We start from the raw sequence: 14,921 nt of genomic DNA, 5'->3' as shown, positions 1-14,921 counted from the left end.
CTTCACTGAAGACATTTGATAATAGCATCAATTCCACATGTTAACAAAATATCTGCCCTTTTCCAAGATGCTACTGCAAAACACCATGATGCAGATGTCACTAACTCAAAAGCAGCCACTGAATAGCCAGTATTATATTTTTTTTTAATTAAAATTTAATGACAAATAGAAATAGTCACTATTGGTACATAGTTAACATATGTATATGAACTTGCATATATAATACCTTTATGAAAATTCTGCTAACTAGACTAGTATCATCGTTATACCATAAATCTCATCACTGGCTCAGTCCACATTAAGTTGAGTTAGTGAGACTAATAATTTCATGAAAACGGATATTTTTATATCCTAAATTATTAAAGGGTGTGATTTATGTAAATTTAATCTATAATTTTAATTTCGCATTAATTCAACATGCAATGTTTTAAAGAGATTTAGATGGTTTCTTCTAGAATATTTTGTATAGCAACCTTTTCAAAGCTAAGTTTTTACATTATATTCTTTATAAAAGTTACTTAAAGTTATGTTATTAAATTACTAATATACTTATTTAATTAAGAATAAATTTCTGGTATTAATCTAAAAAGAATGAAATAAAATAAATAAATAAATAAATGTTTGCTTTAAACTTTTTCTTTGGTTCTAAATCATGTTAAAGGCTTTACTAATTAATTTTAATTATAGTTTTAATTAAAGCTTTAATTCTTAAATATGATTTGATATTAAAGTAAGAGATGGAAATTATACTGAATTAAACAAACAATTAAAATCAATACTTATATAAAAATTTGTCAACTAAAAATAAATTAGAAGTTGTTTTTACTGTATAACAGAAGTAAATTTGAAACATTTCACTACTATTGTCATTATCATCACTTACCTTGCTCAGTTGTTGCTAAGTATAAAATCATTAATACTGGAAATCCACATATTACAACAATAACAGCCGTATTTAATCGCCTCCTTCTCATTTTTGATAACCAACCTACACAACCCATATATATTGGCAGGAACCACTGCTACCTCCCATGGAATTGCATCCACGGCATTGTACTTTCTAATATGTGAAAAGTTGCATTGCATACCTAAGAGTAGAGTAGAGAAGAATTAATGTTTTTGAGAAATCTACGTCAATAGAATATTTTATTTAATAATATAAAATATTTACAGAAAAATGCATTATTTTAAATTAGACACAAATAAATTATACTTTATTTAAATTCTTATTTTAAATGTTTTAGAAAAAAATTAGTTAATTATGAAATTTGTAAATTATTGGTACAATATTACATGTATTGTAATCATTCCATCAGTTTAGTAGTTTTATAATTTAGGTATAATAAAAGAATAATTAAATTTAAAAATAAACACACACACAATAATCGTTTAATATTAAAAAAAATGTCTAAACAAATATCTTTGAAGAAGTTTTTATAAAGAATCTAATTGTACTGGTTAATAACATTCAGTTTTGAGTTAGAAAAATTGAAGATATTGCTAAAAATATTAAATTTTTTTTTTAATATAAACAAAACTATTCTCCTAGTATCAGTTTATGAATTTCTGTATAATTCTTATTTTTCCTGCTATTCCATGTTTTGGCTGAACAGTCTGATATATTCTTATAAATATGACATTTTTGCAAAGCATCCATTCCTGAAATTCTATATTTAGAAAACGACTTATCAGAAACTATCTTTGTTTCATCAAATTTACCATATAATACTCCTCTAAATTATTTTCTTGGCAGCAACTATTTGGTAATAGTAATAAATTAAAAAATAATTCATGAATATTACTTAAACCTAACTAATTTCCTTTTAATTATCTTTATTTTTCTATCACTCGATATTCCGTAGAGAATGATGAGTCTTTATTTATCATAAGAATTCTTATTGATATACATTAATTTATTAAAAAAAAGCAAAGGTAGTTAAAAAAGCAGAATAATTTTTGTAATCATAAATGAATTTAAAATGTAAAACTTGCAATTTTTATCTTATTGGAATATTATCAAAGATAGCATTTCAGAAAAACCATGACCAAAGATATGGCAAAGTATCTAATAATAAAATGATTTAATAAAAATTTAAAAACTCCACAATTGGATTGTGACTTCTTGCACATGATGGAGAACTAAGTAGAAGACAATCTGTCACTACAATCTAGAATAATGAGTTATTTGCATATCAGTGTCGATATTTTTTGAAACACCCGTATATACTATATACATAGCTATAGCTATTTTGAGAATAGCATTAAATGGTAGCAAGTATTTTATGAATTCTCAATTTGTTCAAAAATAATACTAAAATTAATAATTAATCATTGAATTTTTAATATGTGATTATTTGATATAAAAGTTCTTTATAATTAAATGATCATAACTCCTTACAAAAACAATGTTAAGAAGTTGTAACAGCAATGAGAAATCAGAATTTAAAAAATACTTGATTTTAATTAATTAATGTAATTAATATTACTGTATTTAATAAAAGAAATAAATTAAAGCCTTGCTTTGTGCCACCTTGCTTATATGGCCCTGAAATTCTCTTGTAAAACTGCACAAATTTTAATATAAATCAAGCTCCGTATTGGTGACCACTTTAAATGACCATTTCACTTAAGTAGCTAAGGTAATGTTCTAAAGTAACATTTATCTCCATTTTTGTGGCCAACAGAATGAGAAAACCCCAAATTCCTAAACTCAACATTTTGTTTAAAGTACTTGAAATGAAATTGAACTAAATTGCTATAGAATGCTTTCAATTACTAAATACCAAAATGCTATTGCTTTTCAAGAGGATTACTCTGCTTAATAAAATGGCTGTCAATATTTGATAGTTACAAGCATTAACATCAAACACTTTGATGTTGCTAAGATTGTAAAAATGAAAATAAAGTAAGTTAAATATACAATTGAGACTGATGTTAATAATTCTGTACCTATATTACTTCTTAGTTTAAGCTATTGATAAACTAGCAGGTTTTTACCTTTGATTCAAATTAAACAACATAAAGAAGTCTTACTTTCATTCAATTAGTAGGTTAATTCATTACAAAATATATTACTATAATTTTCAAATAGTGTATCTTTATCAGATATATAAATACAGTCAACTTCGCATAAGTTGACACACGGATAACTCATCACCGTAGGTTAATTACACTCAAACCTGTTTTTGTGCGGTCTTATTTTGTGTGACTTTTTATTTGTGCGATTTGTTTTGTGCAATTTTTTTTTCTGTGGTATACCAATTTGATTGAAATTCATATACTGCACAAAAAAAAATCGCACAAATAAAAAATTGCACGAAAAAAAACTGCACAAAAACAGGTTTGAGTGTAGTCAGTTTTCGTGGTACCGGCCGACTTACATAGGCAATAATGTTATTAATGTTAAAAAACTCGGTTTACTCGACATCGTTTAACTTGTCACCACTGAATAAATCAACATACTTTTTCTGTTTCACACTTTTTTGACATCTGATAAGTCAACTCCCCTCCCGAAAAAATGAGTTCACACTGTACAATAGGCTGTGTGGTGTGAACTCATTTTTCAGGGGGGGAGTTGACTTATTAGAATTCTTTAAAATATAACTATATAAATTAGTGATGATTGGTCAAAATCACCTGATACATCACTTGCAGCACTCAACAAGAACAAAAAAAAAATAAAAAATATTGATGAGCTCAATGTAAAATCCAGTAAAATTACTAACAATTTTTTTGACTCTTGGATGATTTTATTCTGAATTATCCTGTTGAAATACAATATTTAAATAAAATATTTACTGTCATTTCATAAACAAATTGATTCGATTAAAGTTAGATTAAGTTTGTGGATGCATGATTCCATTGCAGCATTAATTCTGTCTATGATACTAAATAATTCCATTTAGTATTATACTGTACATATTTAGATGAACCCTACTGCAAACAGCTTGCATTCACTGTACATGTTAATACATTACCTTGTACAACAGTTCAAATTACTGTATACTGCAAAGAATTATTATGTGAATTTTTCTATTTTGGTTTACTTTTATAATCTGTATTAAATTTTTAGCTAGATTAAACTTTTTAAATTCCAATTTGTAGAATTAAATCACTTTAAATGTTTCTGTTTGTTTTATTGGATGTCCAAATAGAATTACTAGGAATAATTCATGTTGTGCTCAGCCTTTTCTATGTCTTAATTTATCTATGTGATCTTTTTGTCTGAGTACCATAAATGCTACGTCTGATTTTGAATTTATTTTATTTTGCAATTTTGAGTACAGTTTTACTGATTATTTTGTTTGTTTTTTGTCACATCTATTTTATCTTTTTTTCTCATGTGTATTTTATTTTCTGGATTATTATTTTTTATTGTTGTTATATATGGAGGACAGTCATCCATTGTCTTTTCTCAGCATTACCCTGTATTTTTGTAAATAAAATAAATACTAATATTGTATTATTTTTTGTATTTTGTGCAAATATCAACCATAAAAAGTTCATTTTATACTTCAATCATATTTACATTATTGAAAGATTAAATGCTTTTATTACATATACTATAAACATACCAATGGTTTTATTAAAATAAAATTATAACTGAGAATTTATGTGAAGTGTTAATCAGTGATAAATTAACGATAAATTCTTTTCTTTGCCTATGTATTGCAATATAAAATATAATGAATGTATATCATATAGCAGATAACTTATAAATATGGTTTGCATAAAGGATGAATCAAACATGAATTTAAAATCAACATGTGAACTCAAAGAAAATTAGAATTTGTAAAACACTACTTTGGATATTCATCCCAATTTTTTATCTATACATTCTATAGAGTTAGCTTGATTAGCAATTGGCTGTTTTAGTGAAATCGTAGACATAATTCATCAGTATTGAATGCGTACAGACTCTAAGCCATTTCTCAAAAATATTTAAAATTACTATTTAACAGCATCAATATTGAAGTAGGTACATACACTCAAACCTGTTTTTGTGCGGTCTTTTTTTGTGCAATTTTTTATTTGTGCGATTTGTTTTGTGTGATTTTTTGTGTGCGGTATATGAATTTCAATCAAATTGGTATACTGCACAAAAATAATTGCACAAAACACATTGCACGTATAAAAAATCGCACAAAAAAAGACCGCGCAAAAACAGGTTTGAGTGTATATATAAACTTCAACATTAACATTGCCTAAAATTGAAAAAAAAAAAAAATTTTCAAATATGGGAAAGTCTATTAGACAAATGTAAATTTTGTTTCTTTGACAAATCTTTCATAGCTTTGAACATTTTCTTCTTATATAATTATTATTATTCAATATTGAGAGAGATGTTCAATTTTTTTTATCATCTTTACTGTGATAACTTTTTCTAAAAATTTCCAAGTAAAAAAATAGTTTGATCAATAATTATTTGAGGATAAAATATTCATTTGAGATAATACTAAGAAACATACCTGAATATGCAAGTGAAATCCCACGTAAAAGCCATTTTAACAACAATTGATATTAAAATTCTGAATATGTAGACAGTCTGATGTATGACTATATTTCATCCCAATCTATAATGTTGATATTTAAATACTGGATGACACATGCCATTCCATCTACATCTGTTTGTGATGATGCAATTAAAAAAAAAAACAGATTGAAATTATTTAAATTAATGAAATTTATTATTGAAAGAACATAAATTGTAAGAATTCAAAAAATGCATAAAATAAAATAATAGTAAAAAGGCTATATGCTAAAAAATTATTTTAAAACTAAATATTAATAAATATGCTGTTAAGTTATTTAATATTATGAGATGTGATGAGACAAAACTGTATTTATTAGACTACAATAATAATGCTGCTATGTAACTTTTAAATGCAAAACTGAGATGACAAGAAAGGATGTTTCACAAAAATATGTAGACAAATGCATTGTGTTTTAGTGATAAAATTAAAACAGACAATGAGATGAAGTACCAGGAGGTTATAACAAATGTTCAAAACAGCATATGTCATGTTTCAATTGAAATTAAAATTACTTTCTGGCTACTTGGTTGCTGATCAAGCACTATTGTGTGTAGTTGAAGTAATGGTTATAATTTGAGTAAATATTCATATGACCTTTTTAACTTATCTTCAGATAAGCAATCTAATCCTGAAGATATGATCAAATGTCACAGAATATTCTCTATAAAATTTAAAAAATTTTTAACATTCTAGTCAATTAACCAAAAGAAAAAATGATCAATCATATTACAATTATTAACATTTTCAGACAGTTTTACAGACTTCCAAAATAACATGTGTCAATATCAGGCTGAGACTCAAATGGTGGAAATTATAGGCTCATTATTTGGTCACTATGAGGCGATTATTAAGCAAGACAGCAAGCAGTGGCCACCTTTTGATATAAATCAGGGTCTGCTACAAGAAGACCCATGGGCCCCACCATCATTTTAATTTCTACACTTTCGATATAAACAATTGTTTTGATAGAGATGACAATGGGTTCACATTTGATGATTATATTGTACACACAATCTCCTATGCTGACGATATTGTGATAATAGCTCCTACTGCAGTGGCATTACGTAGAAAAATTCAAGCACTAATGACATATTTTACGGAGTTAAAATTAAAAATTAGCCTTAATAAATCATTTATAATGACTTTTAGAAATGGGGCCAGACTTCCCAGGAAGAATATGTCTTTTTATATTAATGGGGAAGAGCTAAAGATGGTGAATGAAGTTAAGTTTTTGGGGATTAATTTAACTCCCATTCTATCCTTTGATAAACATGATTAAAGCAAACAAGCTAATTAATAATGTGATGAAGTTGTTTTCAAGGATTAAACTAAAAAATATTCAAGTTTAGTTCAAGCTGTTTAACTTTATTATAGTGAACTCAGTGTGTTACACATCTCCAATCTGGTATCTCTCTAAATATCAGAAATTGGAAGTAATTCAGAATAGATTTATACATAAAATATTTTCATTGGAGTTTAATGTGCCTGGTAGTGCACTTAGGTTGGAGCTGAGTAGATTTAGACTAAATACTATATTTATAAAAAGATGTGTTAGATTCCTTACGACGTTGAGGGACAGTGGGAGGCTTTCATCCATTCTACTAAGACAATTATATCATAAATCATTGATAAATGAATCGAAGAGAAATTGGGTGAGTCAACAGGCTAGAGTGTTTAATAGTTTTGGGTTTTCCATATGGCTGTTTATAGATGCACTGGAGATAAGTGAAGAATTAAATACTCAATTAATCCAGAATGTATTGGAAAGTTCGTTATCTCAAGATATTGAAGATATTCATATATGTAAATCGCCGGATTGGTACAGCACAATATTGGAATATCCTTACATTAATAACTATATATTGACAAACTTACCATTTAACATCAAAAAATTCTTTATTTAACTTAGACTTAACACAGATGTTATACTGATTAATAACAAATTTTATGTGTACTCTAATATTGTATGTCTGAGATTTAATGCTAATTTTTCAAAATTTCATTTGATCTGTAGTTGTGAAAAGGCTAAAGGATTAAGACAGAGATATGGTCTTCATTTTTTAAGTGATTTTACTTTGGAAAAATCAATGTATAGTTTTTTTCATTCTGCTAAGATAGAAACAATATATAAATTATATAATTATGTTAATAAATTTGTTGTGACCAGTTGGGAATCATTAACTACTTGACCTATTATAACGTTATGTATCAATAATAACTCCCTATGTAACAGGCTAGGGCCTATTACAAATAAAGGTTTAATTGAGTTGAATTGAATTGGATTGAATTAACATTTTCAAATATTATACCTAAGAAAAAATTAACAATGACAATAAAAAGCAACATTTAATTGGACGCTTGCTTCTCATTTTCAGATTATTACTCATATTATCTTCATAGGGATACTAATATAACAATGATATAAAAAATTTAAAACAAAATACTGGTAAATATAATAAAAAGGAATGTTATCTGAAGAAATTTGGAACTGTGTATGTTAATGATTTCCAATTAAATAATAGAGGCTAAAATTCTAAATGCACTGTTCTGTATAGTTTCAAAATTTTTTTCAGAATATAATAGATTAGGGGGAATGGTCTAATTCCAGTGAAGCCCAAACTACAGTCCCTGAGTTAAAAATTAATATTGGCCAGATTAATACATCTCTGCCTGGACCACACATTAATCTGGCCTATATTAATATTTGGCTGGGCACCATTATTCTAACCTGTACACAGTACACAGAAAATGAGAATTATGTGTTAGGTTAGGATATTTTTTTTTAAAAATGTTTGTATTCAGAAAACATCACTATATAGAAATAACAGAAAAATTTATTGAAGACATTAAATTTATAAAAACAATTAATTAATATTATATCATTTTAATCAATTATGAAAAGAGTAAAGAAAAATTAAAAATTTATTTAATAGTAAAGAATTTTGAAAAAATATGCAGATGTTTGATCTCACACCATTATTTTAATTTTTTTATATTTAATATTTTGTATTTTATTTCATTTTAACAGAATTTTTTTAGCTGCTGATAAAAATATGCTGTTAATATTTTCCATTTTTTATTTTAATATATATAATCAATTAGCATTTTAAAAAATTCAAAAATTTTGTGAAATATCTGTTGCAGTAGTACTAATATGTTAAAATATTTTAATAATCATACTTAATCAGTAGAGATTATCAAAACCTGAAATCAAGTATTTAAAATATTTAAAAATATTAGCAATGATGATTACTGAAGCTTTATTCCAGAGAACTTCAGATTCATATCTGAATGTAGTAGTCCTAAATTAGAAGCATCTTTTACAGTTCCCCATTTAATCTCAGAGACTGCCTATATGAAAATTAAATTTATTATTAAATACCATGCTAAATATATAGTAAAATAAACTGCTTTGTTTAAATCTCTCTTTGTTTTTTACTACAATGATCTTATCCTAACTATTGATTATGATTAATAATGATGATTGTGATTATGCACCAGATGTAAATAAGTAACTAGTTTGGCTAATCAAAAGACAATGTTAAACAATGCTTTGTCTTTAATACTAAAAATTATATAACATATACACCTTATTGATGTGAATCATTTTACTAGTTTAACTTTATTTTACTCCTCATGAGTTTGAGTGTATGCTGAAATGTAAAATAGTAAAAATTACAAAATTCCTTAAAAATTTTTGCAAAAGGGTTTCATCACATTTTATTTTCAAAACAAATATTTTAAAGAACAATAAAAATGTTCATAAATTAATGAAAAAGTTCCATAAACAATGAAACGCATACATCACAACAGATCTTTCCCTTTCTGACAGAAGTCGACTCTAGAAAGGATAAAATCTCCCAACTCCAGAACTAGCGTATTAGAAAGGTCTGTAGATGTGTTATGAGGTGCACGCCTCAGTGTTTGTGGAACTTTTTCATCAATTTGTGAAAATTTTTATTGTTATTTAAAAGATATATAATTTTCTTGTCTTTGGTGAGGAATGACTTCAAACATTTGATTGCATTGATAAAATTCTATTTTCTATATTCAAGCTTAATGTTTCAAGGCAGCATTTTTTACAAACATTTTTACATTCCAGATGTATTCATTTCTTTTTGTAATCTTTCTAAAAATAAAATTATGCATAACACATACATAAAAAAACAATGCATAACAGAAGAAATCTCTCATATTTAAAAAGTTATAGAAATAATTAATATAAAAAAAGAAAAAGAAAAAAGAAGTTTTCCTTTGTTCTTTTTTGTATTCATAGGAAAGTTAATATTTGATAAACATAAAATAAAAGGGCGAATATAAATAAATGTCCAAAACTATATGTACGAGAGTAATGTTTAATCATGTTTTAATATCAGTCCTGCACTTGGAAATGAGATAAAAGTGATTTCACACACTGTTATATTCCATATAATAAGACTGACAACTTATAGCAAAAATGTTTGAAGATGTAGACCTCACATTTAATGCTAGAACATAAATTCAAACAATTTGCCAAATTATCAGGCTATAATATGGCTAATTTCATAATTAGATATAAAATAATTTGTTCCTTGGTTTAATGCAAACAGACTCTCTCTTCTCATTTCTATTTAATTTTCTTTCCTTGATCTTGGGAAGATCAATACACTCTTCAGAAGCCAATAAAGTAATTTGACTAGAGGTAGGCAGTTAGGCCACCTATCTCCAGTCAAATTACTTAATATTATTATGTTTGTGGATTATTATTATTATCAACAAATTCTGCCATAGATCAATAAAATTACCATTGCAAAATCAAATGGTATTCCTCTTTCCTTTTATCAATGATAAAATTCTCCAGATAGCAAAAAATGGGAATTATATAAGATTTTTAAAATTGAGGAAACAGACAAATCAAGTCATATTAACAATTATAAACTCAACCATCCATGATAGGAAATACATTGTTTAAAATGAATATTTCTTGGATCAAATAGCTCCTTTCAAAATAACAATCTTTCAATAAATCGTATGTATTAAATTCTATGACAATAATATTTTGTAAATCTAAAACGGGTCAGACAACTTTACTTATGGGTCTATATAAACTCAAAACTTGAAAATCATAACTGATTAAATTCTGATAGCTTTTTTTACAAAAAAAAAATTATTCTGAGAACGAATGTGTTGAATTTCAATTTTAAATTTTTTAGCATTGGTCCAACAATGGCAATTTATAAAAGAATATCTCAAGATGGTCGTTAATATAATTAAATTTAAAGCAATTTGTTAAAAATGAACAACTACTTTCAATGAACTCACTTAAGACTGCTCATTAGATAATAGAATAAAATAATATGCTAGGAATAGAACATTTAAAAAACAAACAATTGAACAACATAACAATATATATAAAAATGTAAATCAAATTTTTACATATTAAAGTTAATGAATGTAAGAACAAATGAGAATGAAAAATAATATAGCAAACAAATTACTTAAAACATTAAAGAAATAAAAGACCACATCACAAAAATTAATCAAAATAAATAAATTGGAATGAATAATAAAATTTCTACACAATTATGAGAAATAACAACATGTGGACAATTTAAGACATTCTCATATTCAAATGCATGCTGAATTTTAAAAGATTTTTAGGAAAAACATTTGATAATAATTAGAAGTGAATGTAACTTAAAAAGAATTACTTCTCTAAAGAAGCCAAGGTTGAATACAAGCAACCTCAGAAATTTCTTGGTGTGGTCTGACCTGGATATGTTTAGCCCTGAACCATGATGGGTCTGGAATAATGGTTCTCTTAGTACACATAGGCAGAAAGTCAAAAATGAGAAACCATATCCTAATATTGTATAGCTAAATAGCTGGAATTTATAAGCTGTTTTTATAACTAAAATTTGATTATATTATCAAATAATTTAGCATTAAAAATATGCAATACTGTTTCTTGTAATAAATCTTTAATGAGCAGAATTAATTTAATGAGAAATTTAAGACTGGAAAAAAACAATCAAAACAGAGTGAAGCTCAAACTGTAACTCCTGTTAGATGGATTACAGTTATGCTATCCAAAACTTCATTCCCAACTTTGCCTTCATACATATATATAATTTGGAATCATCATATAATTGAACTGTATAAGTAACTTTTTTCATGAATCAGATGATGATTTCTAACAAATTTTTCTTATAATTATGATTTTATTTGCTAACTACCACCTAAACCTTTTATTAATAACATGCATATGTATGCTCATTTATAATGAGGATTTTTCTATTCTTAGGTACTTTATTAGCCTTGTGTTTAATACAAGCTTATATTATTGATCTTAAAGTTTATATCACCATTGTTTTTAAGATTATTCTGAATTTAAATATATTAATTTTAATTGTCTAAATTTTATTCTCTGAAATTTGTTTTCAAGCTGCATGTGTGTGTAAACATATTAAAAATTTTATTTATACATTAATTTGTATGTAGTATTTGTTTTTGAATATAATTTGATCCTGTTAATCTATATTTCCTATTATAAATTTAAATTGAAGTTGAAATACAATCTTAAAAATGTTATGCAATTTTCATCTTTGACTTTTAGACTGACTTTATTATTACTACTATTATTATAGAAATTTTAAAAAATATTATTTTTAAAAATAATCTTTTTTCAAACATATGTGTTACTATGATCATTTATATATTAAATTTTAAAACAATGCTGTTGCTTCACGGATGAAGCTGACCAATAAAATATTAAATTTCATAGAAGTTATAAAAAGTTAAGTTGCTTATAATGTTTATAGATAATTTGTGTTTAGAAAGAAAATTATTAAAAGCATTAATTAAAAATAAATAAATAATAATAATATAGCTGTATTATTCATTGTAGTATTTAATGATATATTCATTATTCTTACCTTGACAATATTCAATATATTACTAGGACTGCTTCATATGCAAAAACAAAATATCTGAAAATAAAATCAAAATATTTATTTTAGAAATTATACTAGTGAAAATAATAAAAAAAATTTATAAAAACTAATTATAAAGTTTGTTTACGTTAAAAAAATTAGATCCATAGTTAAAATAAATATTCAAACTAATTAAAAAAGCTGATTATAAAAATGATACAAATGCAGCTTGCAGTTTAAAAATAATTAACAATTCCTTTTCATCAACCAAATAATTATAAATAGAAATTCTGTAATATGTAGATAATAAATTCAACTAATTAAATTTCATAATATTCTGTGAAAATGTAAAGGTCTCAATGCAATAAAAATTTAGCATTACATCTTTAAGCTGAATATATATACCAAAATTAATACTCCTAAGCCAAAATGAAAAATAAAAGTTATTTATACAAAAGATTTGGACATTTCCTGTTAAGATAGGAAACATATATGATCAAATATTTGCTGAATGACATGTAACTGAAGAACATTTATGATGGCTATTGTTTACATACACAAGAAACTGATCCATTAGTGAAATACAACATTGTTTCTATCACCAAAAATAATTAATACTTGTATTCAAAAGCATTAATAAATATTTTATTCCTTTATTTCTTATAAAATTAGTCATTAATATCAGAAAATTTTGAAATAAATTATTGTTAGCATTATCAATTTAAACCTAGTTAAGATAGTTATATTACTTATGCTAGGCACTGATGCTTGTGTAAAATTAAGATGGATATTGAATTTAAAAATCCTGAATTAATCAAATTATACTGGAAATTGACAAAATGGAAATTTTCATTTGATAGTATTCTAGACAAGTTGATTACAATATGATAATTAAACTTTTTAAGAATTTGAAGAATTAAAATCTAATGATAATTATAGAATAATTTGTTATAATTCATACTGCAGATAGCAAACATTTTGTTAATGTAGTTGATTCAACTGTCATTATATCAGATAAATTTAATCAAATTAAATAAACTATTTTTATCTCATATAAAAACCATTATTTGAATTAGTGTACTAATTACTATGAAAATGACAAAAGGAAAAATAAATGTCAGATTCATGACATAAAACAATATAATAATTTCTGAAAATTGAGATTTCATATCTTTGTAGTTTATTAAATAATTTTATAGTAAACATTAACTAATTTAAATGGCATAATTAGAAATAAATTAAAATGGACATCAAAACTATATTGATAAAAATTATTTAATTCACAAGTGTTTGACATTACAATACCAATTACTGTTCATAATGTGCTATATTACTACCAAGTACATACATACATTTTGATTTTTGATAAACTTCATTGATAATTCACAATGTCATGATCATAAATGTTGGATCATAAAACTGGTCATGCTATATTTTTATTACGAATATCATACCAAAATTTATTTCTCCAGTTTCCTTAAAACAATAAACATGTACAATTCTTGCTTTTTGGAGACCCTCTGAGAATGAGCTGCAAAGTTCAAAAGATATTAACATTTAAGTGAAATTTTTAGTCTTGATCTCCAAAAACTGCAGACTGCTGCACATGTTTAAATATATACCATATTTTACCACATGTAAAATGCACTGCTATTTCATTTGGTATTTGGACTTGCTATTTAGGAAAGAGTATTTAGTGTATTTAAGCTAGCTTGTGCCTTTGGTACTCAGCCCAAAATTTTTTTACTATATTCTGATTTAAAAAGTAGCAATAGTAGTACCGGTATTACTTTTTAAACCAGAATACAGCAAAAAAGATTTTGGGACCAAGTGCCAAAGGCATGGAATAATTTTTAAAAAACGTAACAAATGTAATTATTGTGTTTATGTTTTTTAGAAACCATGAAGTGTTGACACTGGCATGGTTTCAACACGGAGAAAATTATATTTACCAGTTGTTCAATAAGTTTTGTCGTTCGATAAAAAAAACACAATTTTATGGTTTGAAATACATTTTATTATTCAATATAATTTCCCTGAACTTCAATACACTTGTTCCAGTGATCTTCTAATTTATGGATTCCATCCCTGAAGTGAGAATCCGGAAGACTGTCGAAATACGCTTCCACGGCTGCTATTACCTCTTCGTTCGATGAAAATCGTTTCCCACGCATGAATTTTTTAAGATGTGAGAACAGCCAGAAGTCAGAGGGAGCTAAATCTGGCGAATAGGGAGGATGTTGCAACAATTCGTATTTTAATTCGCTGATTTTCGCGATGGTTTTTTGAGCTGTATGAGAGGGTGCGTTATCTTGATGAAAAATGATTTTTTTCTTCTGTAAACCAGGTCTTTTCTCACGAATTTTTATATCCAGCTGGTCCAAAAGATTACAATAATAGTCTGAGTTGATTGTTTTACCAGTTTGGAGATAATCCACGAACAAAATTCCTTTTGCATCCCAAAAAACTGATGCTA

The 14,921-nt window shown here is 25.8% G+C and overlaps 1 protein-coding gene across 1 annotated transcript in view; it reads right to left on the bottom strand.

Moving 5' to 3' along the window:
- Nucleotides 1-14,921, bottom strand: part of LOC136989323 (xylosyl- and glucuronyltransferase LARGE1-like) — a 76,329-nt gene that overhangs the window by 32,339 nt on the left and 29,069 nt on the right. The window contains exons 2-4 of the mRNA XM_067287447.1: nt 12,449-12,502; nt 5,469-5,624; nt 884-1,088 (exon numbers count right to left, since the gene is read on the bottom strand). Of these exons, the coding sequence (XP_067143548.1) occupies nt 884-1,001 (118 nt within the window). The 5' untranslated portion in view covers nt 1,002-1,088; nt 5,469-5,624; nt 12,449-12,502. The remainder of the gene's footprint in view (nt 1-883; nt 1,089-5,468; nt 5,625-12,448; nt 12,503-14,921) is intronic.

This window comes from Centruroides vittatus, unplaced genomic scaffold (assembly GCF_030686945.1).
Source record: "Centruroides vittatus isolate TY-2023 unplaced genomic scaffold, ASM3068694v2 scaffold_464, whole genome shotgun sequence".
Taxonomy (NCBI): Eukaryota; Metazoa; Arthropoda; class Arachnida; order Scorpiones; family Buthidae; genus Centruroides; species Centruroides vittatus.
Note: the sequence above shows the minus strand (reverse complement) of the source record. Positions and strands in the feature narration are given on the sequence as shown.